At 42.7% G+C, this 22,202-nt stretch overlaps 1 protein-coding gene across 4 annotated transcripts in view; it reads left to right on the forward strand.

Annotated features, from left to right (window-relative positions):
* The window catches only part of YARS1 (tyrosyl-tRNA synthetase 1), an 80,346-nt gene that overhangs the window by 3,974 nt on the left and 54,170 nt on the right, over positions 1-22,202 (forward strand). For all 4 annotated transcript variants that reach the window (XM_073665664.1, XM_073665667.1, XM_073665666.1 and 1 more), the window contains exons 3-4: positions 2,911-3,057; positions 3,145-3,320. In XM_073665664.1, coding sequence (XP_073521765.1) covers positions 2,911-3,057; positions 3,145-3,320 — 323 coding nt within the window. The remainder of the gene's footprint in view (positions 1-2,910; positions 3,058-3,144; positions 3,321-22,202) is intronic.

The following is a 22,202-nucleotide window of genomic DNA, read 5'->3' on the forward strand; positions in this document are numbered from 1 at the left end:
CTGGTTGGGTAGCGGCCTTAGCTCAATATATGTGTATGGAACGAGGCGGTTCCGACTGGCCGGGGGTATGTATATCTCATAAACAGGGCTGTGGGGTCGGTATAAAATAGACCAACACCGACTCCTAAAATATATAATAAATTGGGTACAGTAGTTCAATGCATTTTGTGGGGAATATTTTTTCATAAGAATTTGGGAAAGTTATGAAATGTCCTATTCCTGATCTAAGGGTATAGAGTGACTGCAGACTTAACGGTTTTGACCGGTTTTGAACAAAAATACCCTGTGAAACGTTTAGGAATTGTAACCATTTTTCTATAAAGCCTCCTCAGTTCAGCATGTCAAAAGTAATTGGACAAAATAACTTTACCATAAATAAAATGTTAATTTTTATTACTTTGTAGAGAATCTTTTGCAGACAATGACTGCCTGAAGTCTGAAAGCCATAGACATCGCCAAACGCTGGGTTTCCTCCTTTGTGATAGTTTGCCAGGCCTTTTCTGCAGCTGACTTCAGTTGTTGCTTGTTTGTGGGTCTTTCTGCCTTAAAGAGGTTTTCCCACGACCAGAAGTTGATTTAAGCCAATATATCATGGAATAATAATAAGTTCCACAATTGGATGTGTTTAAATAAAATGTTCCTGTGCTGAGATAATCTTATAAATGTTCCCCTGTGTAATGGTTGTGTCTGACTGTGTATGGTACATGGTCTGATCATACCACATCTCCTGGGCAGGAGAGGACGCAAAAGAGTATACTGACATTACAGCAGGGGATCACAGCTGATTCTATCTTTGAGGTAAAACCTTTACCTGCCTGTTTTTAAACAATGTTTTACTTCAAAGAAACAATCATTTGCGATTCCATGCTGTAATGTCTGTATACTTTTTTTCTCCCTTACCTTCCCCCATGCCCCCAGGAGATGTGGTATGATCAGACAGTACAGAGCAGGGGCACATTTATAAGATTATCTCAGCATTTTATTTAAACACATCCAGTTGTGGAAATTATTATTATTCCAACACCTATTGATTAAAAAGAACTTTTGTTCGTGGGAAAACCCCTTTAAGTTTTGTCTTAAGCATGTGAATGCATGCTCAATGGGGTTGAGAACTGGTGATTGAACAGTATTCCACTTTTTTTGCCTTAAAAAAACTCCTTAGTTTCTTTTGCATTATGTTTTGGGTCATTATCCATCTGTACTGTGAAGCATCGTCCAATCATCCGTGCTGCATTTGGTAGGATCTGAGCAGAAAGTATTGCCCTGTACAGAATTCACCTGGCTGCTTCTGTTATCAGTCACGTGAATAAACACTAGTGACCCGGTGCCATTGGAAGTCATGCATGCCCATGCCGTCACACTGCCTCCACCATGTTTTACAGGGGATGTGTTGTCATGAGACGTTCCAAGCCTTCGCTCTATTTTCTTCTTCCCATCATTCTGGTACAGGTTGATCTTAATTTCTTTCATCTGTCCAATGAATGCTTTTCCAGAACTGTTCTGGCTTCTTCTGAAGTTTTTTGGCAAACTCTAATCTGGCCTTTCTATTTATAAGGCTGGTTAATGGTTTGCACCTTGTAGTGAAACCTCTGTATTTTCTCTCATAAAGTCTTCTCTTTATGGTAGACTTGGACATTGAAACACCTACTTCCTGGAGAGTGTTCTTCACTTGGGTGGATCTTGTAAAGGGATTTTTCTTCACCATGTAATGGATTACGTGATCATCTACCACTGTTCTCTTGCGTGGATGTCCAGGCCTTTTTGAGTTCCCAGGCTCACCAGTGCGCTCTTCTTTTTTTTTTTTTTTTTCTGAATGTAACAAACTGTTGATTTGGCCACTCCTAACATTTCTGCTATCTTTATGATGGATTTATTTTTTTCAGCCTATTGAAGGTTTGTTTCTCTTCCATTAACAGATCCTTTAACCGCATGTTGTGGGTCCATTGCAATAGCTTCCAAATGCAAATGCCACACCTGGAATAAGCTCCAGACCTGTTATCTGCTTAATTGATGACGGATTAATGAGGGTAAAGCCCATGCAGGCCATTAAAGAGCTTTTGAGATAATTGTCCAATTACTTTTGGTCCGTTGAAAAAGAGGGAGCTACATATTAAAGAGCCATAATTCCTATACCCTTACTCCAGTTAGGTGAATACCCTCAAATTAAAGATGAGAATCTGCACTTTAAGCCCGTATTGATATAACTGTATCTTGAATATGTTTTGGTTAACAGTTAAAATGGCAAAACTTGTGTTACTGTCCAAATATTTCTGGCCTTAACTGTATGTAGTGGGTGGCTGGTGAATTCTGCCAATGATTGTATATTCTTGATCTGTACTGTTGTCTCCTTCTGAACTGTGATGCACGAATTACATATTTTACGTATATTGCATTACAAAAAGGAAAATGGGCCGATGCAAAATTTTGGGCACCCTGCATGGTTAGTACCTAGTAGCACCCCCTTTTTGAAAGTATCACAGCTTGTAAACACATTTTGTAGCCAGCCAAGAGTCTTTTAATTCTTGTTTGAGGGATTTTCTCCCATTCTTCCTTGGAGAATTCTTCCAGTTCTGTGAGATTCCTTGGTCGTCTTGCATGCACTGCTTCTTTGAGGTCTAGCCACAGATTTTCAATGATATTTAGATCAGGGGACTGTGAGGGCCATTGTAAAACCTTAAACTTGCGCCTTTTGAGGTAGTCTATTGTGGATTTTTGACGTTTGTTTAGGATCATTATCCATTTGTAGAAGCCATCCTCTTAGAGACCATTTCATCTTAACTTGCTTAACTGTTCAGAATAACAGTCATTTTGACCAGGGGTGCCCAAACTTTTACATGCCATTGTAGTATATGTACTGTGTATTGTATGAATGTTCCTAGAATTTTTAACTTGTGAATTATTTTTGTATAGGAGGTTCTTGGCGAGGATAAGCTAAAAGAGATCTTAAAGGAGCGTGAACTTAAAATATACTGGGGCACCGCCACTACAGGAAAACCTCATGTAGCTTATTTTGTGCCAATGTCTAAAATTGCAGACTTCCTAAAGGCTGGGTGTGAGGTAGGTACTGACTTTTCCAGAGAATTATCAGGTAGCCATTAAAATAGGACTTGGTATATCTATATATTTGTTTTTTTTCTCCTCTAGGTAACAATCTTGTTTGCAGACCTCCATGCCTATCTAGATAACATGAAAGCCCCATGGGAGCTGCTGGAGCTTCGTACCCGCTATTATGAGCATGTTATTAAAGCCATGTTGCAAAGTATTGGAGTGCCATTGGAGAGACTGCGCTTTGTTAGAGGGACCGAATACCAGCTTAGCAAGTATGTGTTCTGCAAGGTGAATCCATCCATGTGCTATCATCACCCATGTGTCTTTAACTGCTAATTCCTAGATTCTCTTACCATACTTTAAGACACAAGACCCACAATCAGGATATATATATACTTAAAGGGATATTCTCAAGCTGTCTGTTGATCAGCTGAGAGCAATGCATTCTTATTAGTTTCCTTACTTCCTGGTTTTTAGCAGGAACTCCTCCTTGAGTGGCCGTTTTGATATATAGTAGAATTGTATTATTAGTGGAACTACAAAGCTCAGCACAAGTTCTGCAATAACACATTCAGCCCCCAGTCCACACTGCTATCACTGTATTTACACACACAGATGACATGTCATTTGAACAAGTACACTGCTTTGCCAGCGAGAGGAACAGCAAGAGCAGAGAGCTGAGATTAACAGACTGCAGGCGAGACCGTCTCTGAAAGCTACTGGGCTGGTGATTTATAACTGCATCTTTTCAGAGGAGGAGAGAGGTGAGAATAAAACTGCTGTATAGAAATCAATGGGCTGGATAGAGCTGACTGGGATGTTAGGTGTTAACTCCTCTCCTGGAATGTAACTGCTCAGCACTCTTGGCCAAGCTCCATGGAAACCAGCTGTACTTTATGAAAGACAAAAGTTGTCATTTCAGGAGAATGACAGCAGATATAAAAAGCAAGTCAATTAACTAATTTAAAGCAATTAAAGAATTTAAAAATACCCCTTTAAGATAGACATCTTGCAGGCTCTGTAATTGATCTAAAAAGTAGTGTGCTTCATTCATTTTCTCCTATTGTCAATGGTTTTAAAGAGTTTGTCCTGCCACATCCCTTTTTAAAAATAAGGTATTGAGGCAAGATGATCTCAAAATAAACCAGAATGGTTTATGTAGCACACCATACTTACGACCCCTTCTTTGCGTCCTCTGTCTTTGTGATGCGCTCCATTGAACTGCTCCTGGTAAGAAGGATGGGCTTTCATACTTTTAGGTCTCACTCTGGAATTACAGGAGTTTTCCACTACTATGGATAGCTCAACATGATCAGGTAGGAGGGTTCTGACATTTTATAATCCCACCTATTAACTATGACCATTTCTTGCGCTGCAGATGTATTCCATTTGCCCCTACATTGTAATTTATGTTAATTGATTAGACACCTAGACAAAATATCAAAAAAGGGGCCAAATAGACAAAGATAACCATAAGGCAAAAGCCCCCTAAAAATACCTTTTAATAATAAAATCTAAAAAGGACTGTAAGCAATCCATAGACAAACAACAAAGATACTCATAATATTAGGACATCAAAGATAAGGTAATACACCAAAAAGGTGGGAATACAGATTAATTCTGTTCCTATTTTGTCCCTAATTTCTTTCCCTTCCTAGCAGCGGAGGTTGGCACCCTAATTTGTACTTCGTGGCGCCCCCTTAAAAGGTATTTTTTTGGGGGCTTTTGCCTTATGGTTGTCTTTGTCTATTTGGCCCCTTTTTTGATATTTTGTCTAGGTGTCTAATCAATTTTCTATTATGGCTGGTTTTCTATCAGGCCCTCTTGATACAAATAAATAAATGGATGGATGATGCTCGAGAGGTTTTTTCTGAATCTGAATTGGAGAATAGCTCTTCAGCAACCCCTACCTTAAAAGCAGTGTTTATTGAGCTCCTTGGTGCTTTCAAAGACAACAGTAAATCCTGGTGGGAGGTACAATCCCTTGATAATTACATCAAAGATAAAATAGTTCCAAGAGGCTTGAGAATACATATCGCACCAGCACCAAGGTGCAGAACTCCAGGCCTGTTGTCTAGATGGGAGGAGGAGTCAACAGCCTCCTCAGTGAGGTTCATGCCGATTCTGCTGAGTGAGGAAAAAAGTACACTAGAGAAAACCTCTATAAGATTGAAAGATCTAACTGAGGAAGTGCTGAAACATAAGCCTAATCCTGATTTCACTAATAAAGAGGAGAATTTAAAAACTGCGGTTGAACGTTTCCAACTAAACATCAAAGATAGGAAGGATAAGAGGTTCGTGAGAGACTGTGCAGACTTTCGTGAGAAGCGGGCATATCTGGGCCTAAGTGAGGGGAATAATTTCCCTGTAGATATCTCTTCCTCTGATCTCGAGTCCTCAGACACTGAAGGGGGAACAAGGCACCATGGTGCCAAGACCAATCAGAGAGGCAGGGGACGAGGGGCTATCAAAAGAGATGGCAAGGACAAAATTTGGAACAAAGAGGGGGAAGTCTGGCATCTCCATCTGCACTATCCTCTTCTTCCTCGTCTTTTTTTTAGAAACAAGGGGTCTCCTTCCCTACAAACTGCCTGAACGTACTGGGCCCCAAACATACAGGTAGTGGGTAGTAGAAGCAATGATTCATCAGAAGGTAGTGAGAACCAGATAGTCAATCTATCCTCCTATATTCTGTCTGATTTTGAGAGGTCTGTTCTTCGGAAAGGCCTCTCATTTGTTCCAACAACGAGTTTTGACCCTTTCTCTTGGATAAAAGATATTAACCTCTTCACCAGAAAATTAAAATGGAGAAAGTTTTTTCTGAATAATGACAGATTGAAGTGCCAACAATTGGGCATATCTTTGGAGGATCTCCCAGACGTAATAACACTATCAGAATTATCAGAGGAGGGACGGAGGGGTGTTGGCTTTGGACCCTTCTCTGATCTCAAACCCAGGAGTAGTAAGATGCCCCCGGTCGGTGACATAGGGGGCATCGATATATTTCTGAAATTAGTCTCAGATGAGATCCGTAATATTAACCCAAGATATGAACCAGCACGTTCTAATCTGTCTGACTGAGAAAAGGGCTCTGGAATCACTGAGTGTAAATAATGCAATAGTGTTGAAGCCCTCAGATAAGGGCGGTAACATTGTTGTTTTGGATGACACTCCGTACATTGCAATGTGCCAGAGACTCCTATCAGATGTGTCTACATATGAAGCTTTACGGAAAGATCCCACCAAGGAATATATGGTGGGATTATCTAAGATTCTGTCGTGTGCATTGGCAATGAATCTGCTTTCGAAAAATGAATATGATTTTCTCCTCCCAAAATGGCCCGTTACAGCTACATTTTATGCACTTCCAAAGATACATAAGGGCATTAACCCCCTGAAGGGAAGACCCATTGTTGCAGGAATTGATGCCCTATGTCCGAATTCTAGTGTATAATTTGGACAAAATCCTGAGACCTTTTGTTTTGGCCCTTCCATCGTTTCTGAGAGATACTATGGATCTTCTGAATAAATTGGAAGGCGTGTCCATTGACTCTAATACAATCCTGGCCTCAGTTGACATTGAGGCCTTATATAGTAGCATTCGACACGAGGTGGGTCTAGCAGCTGCTGAATATTATCTGAAAAGTAGAGGGACGCATTTGGGGCCACACAACAAATTCCTCTTAGAACTCTTGGATTTTGTCCTGCGACACAATTTCTTCCTGTACAATAGGAAATATTACCACCAACTCAGGGGCACAGCGATGGGGACTGGGACGGCGTCGGCACCCGGCGCACCCGGGCAAGTGCCGGGGCCCTGAGCAGGCAGAGGGGCCCACTGGCAGTCGCGCACCCCGCTTGGCTATGGGTGGAGGAGAGCGGTGTCAGCGCCCGCCCTTCTTCCCCGCTTGCTCAGGGCCCCGGCAGCGGGATACTTGCCTCTCCCCGTGCCTCCGCAGATCCGCTGTCTTCCTGCTCTGCTCTCCCTGTGACGTCTCAGGTCTTTCCACCGCGCCGTCCCCTGAGCCGTCACAGGGAGCGCAGAGCGGGAAGACACCGACAACGCTGGAGTCCGGACCCGAGCAGCTGCAGCAGGTAGCAGGTGAGGAGGAGGGAGGTATTTGATTTATTTATTTTTTTTAATGTATGGAGGCATGGGGCATTATGGAGAGAGGGGGTGACAGCCTGCATGGGGCATTATGGAGAGAGGGGGTGACAGCCTGCATGGGGCCTTATGGAGAGAGGGGGTGACAGCCTGCATGGGGCATTATGGAGAGAGGGGGTGACAGCCTGCATGCGGCATTATAGAGAGAGGGGGTGACAGCCTGCATGCGGCATTATAGAGAGAGGGGGTGACAGCCTGCATGGGGCATTATGGAGAGAAGGGGTGACAGCCTGCATGGGGCATTATAGAGAGAAGGGGTGACAGCCTGCATGGGGCATTATGGAGAGAGGGGGTGACAGCCTGCATGGGGCATTATGGGGAGAGGGGGTGACAGCCTGCATGGGGCATTATAGAGAGAGGGGGTGACAGCTTGCATGGGGCATTATAAGGGGGGGAACAGCCTGCATGGGGCATTATAAGAGGGGGGACAGCCTGCATAGTCAGCGCCCGCCCTTCTTCCCCGCTTGCTCAGGGCCCCGGCAGCGGGATACTTACCTCTCCCCGTGCCTCCGCAGATCCGCTGTCTTCCTGCTCTGCTCTCCCTGTGACGTCTCAGGTCTTTCCACCGCGCCGTCACAGGGAGCGCAGAGCGGGAAGACACCGACAACGCTGGAGTCCGGACCCGAGCAGCTGCAGCAGGTAGCAGGTGAGGAGGAGGGAGGTATTTGATTTATTTATTTTTTTTAATGTATGGAGGCATGGGGCATTATGGAGAGAGGGGGTGACAGCCTGCATGGGGCCTTATGGAGAGAGGGGGTGACAGCCTGCATGGGGCATTATGGAGAGAGGGGGTGACAGCCTGCATGGGGCATTATGGAGAGAGGGGGTGACAGCCTGCATGGGGCATTATGGAGAGAGGGGGTGACAGCCTGCATGGGGCATTATGGAGAGAGGGGGTGACAGCCTGCATGGGGCATTATGGGGAGAGGGGGTGACAGCCTGCATGGGGCATTATAGAGAGAGGGGGTGACAGCTTGCATGGGGCATTATAAGGGGGGGAACAGCCTGCATGGGGCATTATAAGAGGGGGGACAGCCTGCATAGTGCATTGTGTGGGGGGAATAGCCTGCATGGAGCATTATAAGGGGGGGCAGCCTGTATGGGGCATTATGTGGGGGGTAGCAGCCTGCATGGAGCATTATAAGGGGGGGGGGGGACAGCCTGTATGGGGCATTATGTGGCGGGTAACAGCCTGAATGCAGCATTATATGGGGACCAGTATCCTGTATGGAGTGTTATATGGGGGCCAGTATCCTGTATGGAGCGTTATATGGGGGCCAGTATTCTGTATGGAGCCTTATATGGGGGCCAGTATTCCGTATGAAGCCTTATATGGGGGCCAGTATTCCGTATGGGGCCTTATATGGGGGCCAGTATTCCGTATGGGGCCTTATATGGGGGCCAGTATTCCGTATGGGGCCTTATATGGGGGCCAGTATTCCGTATGGGGCCTTATATGGGGGCCAGTATTCCGTATGGAGCCTTATATGGGGGCCAGTATTCCGTATGGAGCCTTATATAGGGGCCAGTATTCCGTATGGGGCCTTATATGGGGGCCAGTATTCCGTATGGGGCCTTATATGGGGGCCAGTATTCCGTATGGGGCCTTATATGGGGGCCAGTATTCCGTATGGGGCCTTATATGGGGGCCAGTATTCCGTATGGGGCCTTATATGGGGGCCAGTATTCCGTATGGGGCCTTATATGGGGGCCAGTATTCCGTATGGGGCCTTATATGGGGGCCAGTATTCCGTATGGGGCCTTATATGGGGGCCAGTATTCCGTATGGGGCCTTATATGGGGCCCAGTATTCCGTATGGGGCCTTATATGGGGCCCAGTATTCCGTATGGGGCCTTATATGGGGCCCAGTATTCCGTATGGGGCCTTATATGGGGCCCAGTATTCCGTATGGGGCCTTATATGGGGCCCAGTATTCCGTATGGGGCCTTATATGGGGCCCAGTATTCCGTATGGGGCCTTATATGGGGGCCAGTATTCCATATGGGGCCTTATATGGGGGCCAGTATTCTGTGTGGAGCGATTCGCCCGTTTCTGAGCTTTTGTAGAATTTACAATAGATATCGCTCATGTAATGTAAGAAGTGAAATCTTTGCATTGTACTATATATATATATATTTCTGTGCATCATGAATCGTGGTATGTATTAAAGGGGCCCACTGAGACTCTTTCGCCCGGGGCCCAGAAAAACCTGGAGCCGGCCCTGGATGGGGAGCCCGTGTGCCCCCACTTACGCTAATTTGCTCCTGTTGGTGGGAAGATACTATTGTGTTTAGGGAGGAGGATGTCGTCTGGGCCCCACGAATACTTTTCTAGGGTAGATATATTGACGACATCCTCGTCCTATGGGCAGGGGACGAGACATCTTTTCGGACTTTTGTAGCACATCTGAATATGAACCTGATTGGACTATCCTTTACATGTGAGGTGGGAGTGGAAGAGATCTCCTTCCTTGACTTAAAGATCTCGAGAAATGGTGATGGTACTTTTAAAAACTTCACTGTATCGCAAACCTTCTGCGACCAATAGCCCTCTAGATTGGAGGAGTTTCCATCCTCCACCTTTAAAAAGAGGCATCCCTAAGGTACTGTCACGCTGTCTCAGTATACTGGAGGTAGGGGGCCTAAGCTGACCCTAAGCTGGGGCCCTGACTAATCCCTCAACCTGGAGGTACTGTTAAAGGTACAGAGGTCCAGGCCGCCAGCGTAACCCCTACCTCCTGAGGATCCCTGCACCAAAGTAATCTAGTCCTGAGAAGGACCCCGATCACTACAAAAGGGAACAAGAAATAATATGCCCACACACAGTACTTAGACGAACGAGACAGTACAAGGGAAAAACCAAAACCACCTTGCATACAACAACTACACAACTACAACAGAGGGAACACCAACGGGAAAGGAGATAAATGATAAAGCGAGGAAGGGAAGAAACACTCCAAAAACACTTCTCAGAAACTCCAAACACCACGATCCGCTCTGTAAGTCTGAATGAAATGCTTTCACCGACACTTCCCAAACAGACCAGCAGGCATTTGAAGGAGTCTCACTACAGAAGTATTGATTGCAGCTGGGCGAGGCTGGACCTCGTCTAGCACAGAGAGAGAGAGAATTAACTCCCTCACTGCCGAAAAACACAAAGCACCAACAAGTCAGCTGCGAGAAGTCAGGCTGTGTACTCGTGACGATCTTCGTGGCGACACACCCGTGACAGGTACAGTTCCTTAGGGTGCGGAGTAACTGCTCCTTGTGGAATGATTTTCAGTCCGAGTCGTGTGATTTCACAGGTTTCGGAGTAGGGGATACCCTGAAGGAGTTATAGACAAGGCATATCAACATGCTAGGATAATAGATAGATCATCCCTCCTCACCCCTAGAGACAGATCTAGCTCTGAATCTATTACACGATTGATAGGGACCTATGACGATCAGTCAAATAAAGTTATGGGTATTCTTGAAAAACACTGAGGGATCTTCCGAGCAGATCCAGATGTGGCAGGTTTGGTCTCTGAAACACCTTCAGTTACATTTAGGAGGGGGAGATCTGTAAAGGATTTAGTTGTCCACAGCCACTTCACTCCGCAGAGGAAGGACACCACATGGCTACGGAATAGGTCCAAGGGTATGTTTAGATGTGGTCACTGCTCTTTTTGTAAATTTGTTAAACCATCAAAAAACTTTGAGTGCAGTGACCAAACGTACATATGAAATGAGAGACTTTGCCAATTGCAGAACGTCAGGAGTGGTGTATCTCTGCACATGCACGTGTCCAATGGATTATATTGGAAAAACGAAACCCGAACTGCGTGTTCAGATAGGTGAGCACCTTGGAGACGTGAGACATAACAGAGATACACCACTCGCCAGGCACATATTATCTAAACATGGAGGTGATGTGGGATGCATGTCATTTAGGGTCCTGGAAGAGGTGGCACAGTCAGTCAGACAGGGAGACTAGAATAAAAAAAAAACTCCCAACGGGAAGCCCGGTGGATCTTTTGGATGGAATCAATGGCCCCTGGGGGCATTAATGAACAGTTGAGCTTCTCGAGCTTCGTCTGAATCCATAATGTGATATTAAGGGCCAAATTAGAACCAGCCTTTTATGGTATTGGTCTATGGACCACCATGCATATATGCCCATTGTGGCAAACTGTATATTTGTTTTTTTTTTGGGGGGGGGGGACTTTTTAATCCCTATTCTAAAGAGCTGTGAATGACAAATGACACTGAATTATGTGGATAACACTTTAGTTATACTATGATCGGGATACTTAATTCCCCCTTACTATCTTCATTACCTCCTTGATACACAGCGTCTATATTCATTTGCTGTGAATAATTGTCAAACTTTTTTTTAGCATATGGCACGTATTGTGTGATGCATCCTGATGTGGGATGGATTTCTTGGGCTGATGTTAACATTTACTGACTATCGCGATAATTATCAGCAACTGTGTTTGTACATGGGCGTCAATTCTGCTCTTTAGCTATGTGCTGCGTTACTTTGGTGATGTCATTTCCGGTTGGCGTCATTAGTGCATCGTCACTTCCAGGTGCGTGCGTTCCATGTGCGTTCCACGGGTCTGTATGTATTCCAGCAACGTCCCTTCCGGTGGGTGTCACTAGTGTATTGTCACTTCCGGATCTGTGCTTTCCACGTGCGGTTCACGGACCTGTATCCAGTTGTAGACGCCGGATATGTATACTATGGCAGCAAGACATGTGCTATGTTAATTAATAACATCTGCGGGGGTCACGTTTCTTCGATATAAGGAGGGTATACGGTCAAATTCTTATACATGCAGCATTGACTGGCAATCTGGGGAGAGGGATTGATGTCCTCCCCAGGTCCCGATGCACCCTGGTGGAAACGCGTTGGGACTAGGGACTACTAACGATAAGTGTTACTCTCTATTTATGAATGAATATTTATTTGTGACTGTTATCTCTAACTGTCTGTAAGGGACCAGTGATTATCGATAATGAGTATCATTTTTTACTTACTAATGAATATCTATGCTTGACTGCCATGTCTTTGTCAGAAAATTTAGTTTTGACATTATGTTATAGATTTAAGGTCTTGTACATGTGGTACCATATTTAGCTAGACAGCCAATGCTAAGTACAAGTATGCTAAGTATGTGTCTACAAACTGATTAACTGTTCTGGCTATAAATTGATGGATCTGGCTATGGCAGGGAATAGATTGTGCTCCTAAATTTATGAGCACTGATATATATCCTATATGTATTTGACCATCTATAACTGGGGAATAAGGCTTATCGGCTTCTTTATCTATACGTTCACTTTTTTTCTTACCCTTTCTCACCATTGTAGTTTTGGTTTATTTAAGTAAGGGTTTTTGTTGGGACATTAGGGACACCGACGTTGAGCGGGGGTGCCACGAAGTACAAATTAGGGTGCCAACCTCCGCTGCTAGGAAGGGAGAGAAATTAGGGACAAAATAGGGACAGAATTAATCTGTATTCCCACCTTTTTGGTGTATTACCTTATCTTTGATGTCCTAATATTATGAGTATCTTTGTTGTTTGTCTATGGATTGCTTACAGTCATTTTTAGATTTTATTATTAAAAGGTATTTTTTAGGGGGCTTTTGCCTTATGGTTGTCTTAATTTATGTTAATGACAGAAACCACAACGTCTCTTACGTTTTTGTGCATATCTGAAAAAGATGAATACTACCAGGATGCAGGCCAGACAGCATCCACAGTAACGCCTGTTAGTTCTGTCAGGTTTCACTTCGGAATTCAGTTTTTTTGGTGATTCCAACATAATTCTTGACGTAGTGCCCATCAGAGAGCACAGTATATGTGTGAACCTAACCTAAAGGTTACAGACCCAGTCATCGGACAAAATCACTGAATTAACTCATTCTGCATTGTGTTCTGCACTGTAAAATAAAATCCCCCCCCCCTAAAGGTGTTTATGTACATGGGAAGGTGGGGGTGCCGAACTAATTCTTTGACCTAGATGAGGAATGCCTATCCGCAGCTGTGTTATATTCCTATTTGAATTAACCTTTAGTATATATAGTTACTGTTTAACATATCTAAAAAAAATGAAAATTCATTACATCAAAACCTCCCTCTTCTGAAGCTTAATTTACTATCTTTAGTGTATGTTCAAAAAAGGAATATATATGTATACTGTGCTCAGCATAAATGAGTACACCCCAACAGTTTTGTCAGAAAACCTTTTAGTTTCCTTTCAGAATCCACATTTTCTTTGGGATACCGTACAACAAACTACTCACTTAAATGTGGCCATTGATTGCAGAGTCAAAAAAGTAATTTTCCTAGCAAATTCATTCCAGAACATGTTGCAAAAATGAGTACACTCCAATGAAACTCTTAGAAGAAAACTAAAGTTTAGAGTACAAAATTCTAATTAACTAGAATTCAACCGCAGATAAGTCTAATTTAATTAAAAAGGTGTCCAGCGGACAGTTGACTGTGAAAGGACGTTACTTAACGAAAAAAAAAAAAACCTTCCCATTTCATGCTGTCAGCAATGGCACCACATGGAAGAGAAATGTCACAAAACCCGAGAAAGAAAATAATTTCTTTACACAAGAAACCTGAAGGCTACAAGAAGCAACCATCTCACAGAGACATCCAGGCCGACCAAAGAAGTAAACGTCTAAACAGAAGCGTCTTCTGATGAGAAGGGTTGAAGAAAATCGACATACAAGTTCACTGCAGTTAGCAAAAGAAGTACAAAGTCAAACAGGGATGAATATTTCCCGTGACTGAATACTACTTACACTGCAGAGATATAGCATGGCTATCGTCCATGAAGGAAGTCTATCCTAAAGCCCGTGTACAAATAAGCCTGCCTGCAATTTGTCAGGGCCTATGATGAAAAATATGAAGAAAACTGAGACCCTATACTCAGGAATGATAAGACCAAGATAAATGTTTTTAGAATTGATAGCTTCAAATATGTATGGCGTCGCAAAGGTGAAAAGTACAAAGAAAACTGCATGGTGCCTACAGTGAAACATGGTGGTGTCAGTGTCCTTATGTGGGGTTGCATGAGTGCTGCTGTTGTTGGGGCGCTACATTTCCTTGTTAGTATCATGAACTCACAGATGTACTGCACCGTATTGAAAGAAGATGCCACCATCACTCAATACCCTTGGTAGACGTACACTTTTCCGATATGACAAAGAACCAAAATGCTTATCTAAGGCCTGTGTTGCATTTCTGAAGAAAAACAGGGTGCAAGTGATTCAGTGGCCAAGTATATCTCCTAAACTAAACCCAATCGAACACCTATGGGAAATTTTGAAGAGACAAGTTGAGCTTCACTTTGCTCTTGAAGAATGGAAAAAATGTTTTGCAATCGGTCGCCAACTTGTTCATTCCATGCCTAGAAGACTTAATATCCTTAACCCCTTCACGACATATGACGTACATTTATGTCATATATGTCGTGTCCCTTCCATTGATGGGGGGGCTTACACGCAGAGCTTGCATCTTTCCTAATCTTCTTAATCTAATTCCTTTCTTAATCTGCTTGGTAAACGGTGTAACGAGAAAAGAAAATCGAAATGCCAGAATTAAGGTTTTTTTGGTCACTGCAACATTGCAATAAGGCGATTTAAAACATTGTATCTACCCTAAAAATGGTATCTGTAAAAACTTCAGCTCTGGGCGCAAAAAAATAAGCCCTCACACAGCCTTATAGCCTGAAAAATGAAAACATTATGGGTCAATGGAGGCAGTTTTTTAACAATCGCTAATATCTATATGTCTATATTGGAGGAAATTTATATATTTTTTTACCGATGCCAATCCCTTCTCCTCCCATATCAGGTGGTATGGTCGCTATATTGATGACCTGCTCTTGATATGGGATGGACATTGGCATCAGATTTTTTCATTTATATCAATCGGAACAATATGAACTTAAAATTTACATCCCATATTCAGGAAAAGCAAATTCACTATTTGAATATCACATTAACTCATGATTCAACAGAGGGCGTGATCATTTTCCCCTTTAGTAAAGACACTGCCACCAACTCTACCTTTTATATGCTACATCTTGTCACTCAAAACATGTTAAAAAAAAAAATATATATATACTACTTTTCAAATACAAAAGAAATTTAACTATGGAATCTCATTGTCAATAAGGTGAATAGAGTAGACAGAAGATTGTGGGAACACAAGTATTCAAAATGGATGATCACAAGAGCCAATGAAATTGTCCAAAATTAAAAATCAGGAACAAACATTAATGGAGACAAGAAAGCGAACAATAATCCGCTTACATTCATTTCTACATATAGCCCCCAATTTACAGCTAATTAGTAACATCATCAAACATCACATCCCAATGTTGCTTCAAGATAAAACATGTTTGTGTTTCATCTCAGCCTGTGAGATTTGGGGTCAAAAAGCACCAACTCTCAGCGACATTCTTTCACCAAGTACATATAATATACTTAACTGCAATACAACAAGCGTCATCTACTTGATACATGCAATCTCCAGTATGTCTGATGCTCGTCTGGTCCCCGGAAAGTTCGGATAAGGAGACACCTTTCCGATGCGGTAAATAATTAGTTTTCAAATGCTCGGCAGTCTCTAGACATTTTGCAGAGAGACATAATAGTAATGTCTCCACATTTCAAGTGACCACCATTGAGAGAGTTAAAAAACCCACCAGGGGAGATGACTACAAACGAAAGCTGCTGAATCGGGAAATGTGATGGATCTATTCACTGCAGACAAGATCTCCATTAGGGATAAATATCAGGCAAGATCTTCTATACCATTATGGGTAACTTCTTTGATACTCATATGACAATGCTTTTTTTTTTTTCTTTTGATTTAATATTCATTTTCTGACCATAGAAATGCTTTGGTTGGCTCCCATCCATCATGTGTCATGACAGGATATGACTTAACACACCATCCTTTCAACATGCAACGATTAAAGACAATTGTCTGAAACGCGTTTGCTCTGCATTTTATTGGTTTTATAGCAGTGGTGGTGTGGAACTGCTATTTTGGAACTTTTCTATTTTTTCACAATAAATGTATGGCTTTTTTATGGAAGACCCTGAACCTTCAATTTCCTCGTTGCACCGCAAGTCTCTGTGCAATGGATCTCCATAAGGGTGAGCTGACCAATTTCCCCTTCCTTTTTGCTGAAAAAATGAAAATGTTACGGGTCTTGGAAAATGGTGACAAAATCAAAAAAAATTCATCCAAATTTCCGAATTTTTTTTTCACCACTTAAATAAATAAAACCTATGCATGTTTGGTATCTGCGTTCTTGTACTAACCTGGAGAATCATTGCAAGGTCAGTTTTATCATTTAGTGAACATGGGGTACAATAAATATATAATATATAATTTTTTTTTTTTGAAAAAAAAACAATTGTGGAATTGCACAGGTTTTTTTTTTTGCTATTTTACTGAACGTGGAATTTTTTTCCCATTCTCCAGTACACTATAAGGGAAAATGAATGGTGGCATTCAAAAGTACAACTTGTCCTGCAGAACACAAGCCCTCATACAGCTACAATGACAGAAAAATAAAAAAGTTATGGCTCTGGAAAGAAGGGGAGGAAAAAACGCAAAATGAACCTGGGGTGAAGAGGTTAAAAATCATGAAGGTCATACAAAAAAATAGATATAGTTGTTTTTGATGTGGGGTGTATTCATTATTGCATGAACTAATTTGAGTAAACCTGAAGATTTTGTAATGAAAGTTATATTATTTACCCCTTCACGACCTATAACATATAGGTACGTCATAGGTTCTTTCCATGCGGGCTCTGGCGCTGAGCCCGTTTGTTTTCAGGCACATGACAGCTGATCTGATTAGCTCTAATGTGCCCTTAACAGTCGCGGGTGAAATCGCAATCCACCTGCAGCTGTTTAGGTGTTAAATGACGTTGTCCATCTCTGACAGTGACGTTTAACTCGCTCTTGCCGGAAGGGCGTTATAAGACCTGCCCATCAATGACCCCGTCACATGATCGCGGGGCGCGGATGGTTTGGCATGACAACCCGGGGTGTGCTGGAGACCCCTGTGGTTGTCATTGCTGCTCAGCTATGAGCGCCGCCCCATAGATCATAGCTGATCAATTCTACACATAGCAGGACTGAATATGTGTAGCACAGGCGATCAGATGATCTCAGCTTCAAATCTCCTAAGGGGACTATTGAAGCATGTAAAACGTAGAAAACAACAAACTTTTTTAAAAATATAAAAAAATAAGTTTAAATCACCTTTCGCCCCATTCAAAATAAAACAATAAAAAAAAATAAAATCCAGAATACACATTTGGTATCGCCGCATTCAGAATCACCCAATCTATCAAAATCTAAAAAGAATGAATCCGATCGGTAAACGGCGTAACGACAAAAGAAAGTCAAAATGACAGAATTACAGTTTTGTTTTTCTTGTCGCCAGAACATTGCAATAAAATGCAATAACAGGCGATCAAAACATCATATCTATCCGAAAATGGTATAAATAAAAACGTCAGATCTGCGCAAAAAATAAGCCATTACGCAGCCCCAGATCCCGAAAAATGGAGACTCTATGGGTCTTGGAAAATGGCACCATCTTTTTATTTATTTATTTATTTTATTTTTTTTATACAAACCTTTTGGATTTTTTTTCACCACTTAACCCTAGAACGCATGACCATAAAAATCTACATTTTCACATACCTGGGGCCTTTTATGCCCGTGTGCAAATAACATGGAATAACTCAAACAAAAATGACAAACAACTATATACCTGAGGAATACCTAGAGTTTCAAAAATCTAGCTAAAGTAATCTTGCAGAAAATAGAAAACAATTAATAGGGCGGGCCTGCGAGGCCCCAGGTATGGGTTCTAGGGTTAAATAAAAAAAAAGACCACATACATGTTTGGTATCTGTGACCTGGAGAATCATAATGGCAGGTCAGTTTTAGCACTTAGTGAACATGGTTAAAAAAAAAAAATAATAATAATTGTGGAATTGCACTTTTTTTGCAATTTCACTGCACTTTAATTTTCTTTCCCATTTTCCAGTGCATTATATTGAAAAACCAATGGTGTTGTTCAGAAGTACAACTGGCCCTGCAAAAAACAAGCCTTTACACGGCCATATTGAACGAAAAATAAAAAAAGTTATGGCTCTGGGAAGAAGGGGAGCAAAAAAACGAAACCCCAAAAAATGGAAAATCCCAAGTTCGTGATGGGGTTAACCCTGCTTTCATATTGGTTAAAAAATGTTCCATGAAACTCAGTTTCGTCAAAAGTTTGGAAATTGTTCTTGTATTCAGTGAGATATTGATTAAATTCTTAATTTTCAAAGGGCGCGTACTCATTTATGCTGGGCACTATATATATTATTCTGTTTTTAATAGGGCAATTCCAATTTCAGCAAATGAAGATTATTAAAAGGCATACCATTTTTTGGTGTATAGTATCAATTCATTGATCAAGATCACAGCTTGCTGTCATTTAATAGAAATGTAAAGGTTTATTTCCCGATGATAAGAATCTGTCCTTGTCACATGATGCAAACACGTGTACAGGACTGGAGACAGTTGCCAGCAACACACAGTAGCTTGCAAAACTATTCACCCTCCTTGGCATTTTTTGTTTTGCTACCTCATAACCTGAAATTTCACTTTTTTTTTTTTTTTTTTTAGGGTTTGCATCAGTTCATCTAAAGTCAGTACTTTGTAGATCCTCCTTTTGCCGCAATTACCACTGCAAGTCACTTTGGATAAGTCTCTGAGCTTTCCACATCTTGCCACCGGGATTTTTGCCCATTCCTCAAGGCAAAACTGCTCCAGCTCCTTGAAGTTAGATGGTTTCCTCTGGTGAACAGCAATCTTCAAGTCTGAACACAGATTCTCAATTGGATTAAGGTCTGAGTTTTAGCTAGGCCACTCAAAAACATTTACACATTTCCCCTTAAACCACTTGAGTGTTGCTTTAGCAGTATGCTTTGGATCATTGTATTGTTGGAAGGTGAACCTCCTTCCCAGTCTCAAATCACTGACACTGAAACAGGTTTTGCTCAAGAACATCCCTGTATTTCGCACAATCCATCTTCCCCTCGACTCGGACCATTTCCCTGTCCCTGCTACTGAAAAACATCCCCACAGCATGATGCTGTCTCCACCATGCTTCACTGTGGAGATGGTGTTCTTGGGGTGATGAACTGTGTTGGTTTGGCGCCAGACAGTGTTTACCTCTGTGGACAAAAAATTCAATTCTGGCCTCATCTGACCACAGCGCCTTCCTCCATACATTTGGGGAGTCTCCTACATGTCTTTTGGCAAACTCAAAACGAGACTTACAATTTGTGTCTGTAAGTAAAGGCTCTTCCATAAAGGCCACCTCTATGGAGTGAACGGGTTATTGTGGTAGTTTGGACAGATACCCCAGTCTCTACTTGGGAACTGTGCAGCTCCTTCAGGGTTACCTTTGGTCTGTGTGCTGCCTCTCTGATTAATGCCTTCCTTGCCCAGGCTGAGAGTTTTGGTGGGCGGCCCTCTCTTGGCAGGTTTGTTGTCGTACCATGTTCTTTTCATTTGATGATAATGGATTTGATAGTGCTCCGGGGGATCATCAGAGATTGGGATATTTTTTTATAACCCAACCCTGACATGTACTTCTCAACAACTTTGTCCCTGACTTGTTTGGAGATCTCCTTGGTCTTCATGGTGGTGTTTGGTTAGTAGTGCCTTGTGCTTAACCCTTTCACAACATGCACTGTACAGCACTTGGCGTGTCTCTCCCTTTGGCGCTTGCTCCGGTGATGAGCCCGCACCTTTCCGGGAACATGACCGCTGATCTGATCAGCTGTCATGTGCCCCTAACAGCCGCAGATCTAATCGATCCACCCGCGGCTGTTAACATGTTAAATGCCGCTGTCAATCTCTTGACAGGACATTTAACATGGCCGCGGCGGAGGGACGTCACTAGTCCCGCCCATCGGAGCCCTTGTCACATGACCGCAGGTCGCTGATGGGTTGGCATTAGACTCATGTGGTTGCCATTGCCAGGATGCTATGAGCGCCACCCAGTGGTCGGCGCTCATAGCAAGTGAGCATTTCTGCTACATACAGGCAATCAGATGATCGCAGCTTCTAGTCTTCCATGGAGATTATTGAATCATGTAAAATATATATATATATTATTAAATCCCCCTCCCCCCTTCGTCCCATTCAAAATAAAAGCATATAAAAAAAATCAAATATACTCATATTTGGTATCGCCGCTTTCAGAATCGCCCGATCTATCAGCGTCTCACACTCACACACCACCTCCTCATCTCGCCCTTTATCTGTTGGTGTCCCCCAAGGCTCAGTTCTAGGATCCCTGCTCTTCTCCATCTACACCTTCGGCTTGGGACAGCTCATAAAGTCCCACGGCTTCCAGTATCACCTCTATGCTGATGTCACACAGATCTACCTCTCTGGATCCAATATCACCTCCTTACTAACCAGAATCCCACAATGTCTGTCCGCTATTTCATCTTTCTACTCTGCTACATTCCTAAAACTTAATATGGATAAAACTGAATTCATCATGTTTTCCCCCATCTCACTCAACCCCCGCCCCCCCCCCAATCTGACCTATCAAAGTCAACGGCTGTCCACTCTCCCCAGTCCCACAGGTTCGCTGCCTCTGGGTAACCCTTGAGTCTGATCTCTCCTTCAAACCACATATCCAAGCCCTTTCCACTTCCTGCCGACTCCAGGTCAAAAATATTTCCCGGATCCACACATTCCTCAACCACGAATCTGTAAAAACACTAGTGCATGCCCTCATCATCTCCCGCCTCGACTACTGCAACCTCCTGCTCTGTGGCCTCCCTTCTACCACTCTCGCCCCCCTCCAATCTATCCTAAACTCTGCTGCACGACTAATCCACCTGTCTCCCCGCTATTCCCCGGCCTCTCCTCTCTGTCAATCCCTTCACTGGCTCCCCATTGTCCAGAGACTCAAGACCCTAACCCTGGCATACAAAGTCATCCACAACCTGTCTCCCCGATACAACTGTGACCAAGTCTCCCGGTACTTACCTGCACACAACCTCCAATCCTCACAAGATCTCCTTTTCTACTCTCCTCTTATCTCCTCTTCCCACAATTGCATACAAGATTTCTCCCATGCATCCCCACCTACTCTGTAACGCTCTACTCCAAAGCATCAGACTCGCCTACCATGGAAACCTTCAAAATGAACCTGAAGACCCACCTCTTCCGACAAGCCTGCAACCTGCAGTAACCACCGCTGCACGACCAGCTCTACCCTCACCTACTGTATCCTCACCCATCCCTTGTAGATTGTGAGCTCTCGCGGGCAGGGTCCTCTCTCCTCCTGTACCAGTCGCTGACTCGTTTTTGTTCAAATTATTGTACTTGTTACTTGCTATGTGCCGTATACCCCTTTTTAAACCTGTAACGCGCCATGGAATTAATGGCGCTATAATAATAAATAATAATATTTAAAAATAATCCAATCGGTAAATGGTGTAACGAGAAAACAAATAAAAACTACAGAATTACGTTTTTTTGGTCGCCACAACATTGCAATAAAATGCAATAACGGGCGATCAAAACATCGTATCTACCCCAAAATGGTATCAATAAAAACATCAGCTTAATGTGTAAAAAATAAGCCCTCACCCGGCCCCAGATCCCGAAAAATGGAGACGCTATGGGTCTCGGAAAATGGCGATTATTTATTTATTTTTTTTAACAAGCTTTTTGGATTTTTTTTCACCACTTAAATAAAAAAGAACCTAATATATGTTTGGTATCTGTGAACTCGTAATGACCTGGAGAATCATAATGGCAGGTCAGTTTTAGCATTTATTGAACATTGTGAAAAAAAAAAAAAAAAAACTGTGGAATTGCATTTTTTTTAGCAATTTCACCGCTCTTGGAATTTTTTTTTCACGTTTTCC

This window comes from Phyllobates terribilis, unplaced genomic scaffold (genome assembly GCF_046119375.1).
Source record: "Phyllobates terribilis strain yellow unplaced genomic scaffold, ASM4611937v1 Scaffold_2__4_contigs__length_985480577, whole genome shotgun sequence".
In the NCBI taxonomy this organism is placed as follows: domain Eukaryota; kingdom Metazoa; phylum Chordata; class Amphibia; order Anura; family Dendrobatidae; genus Phyllobates; species Phyllobates terribilis.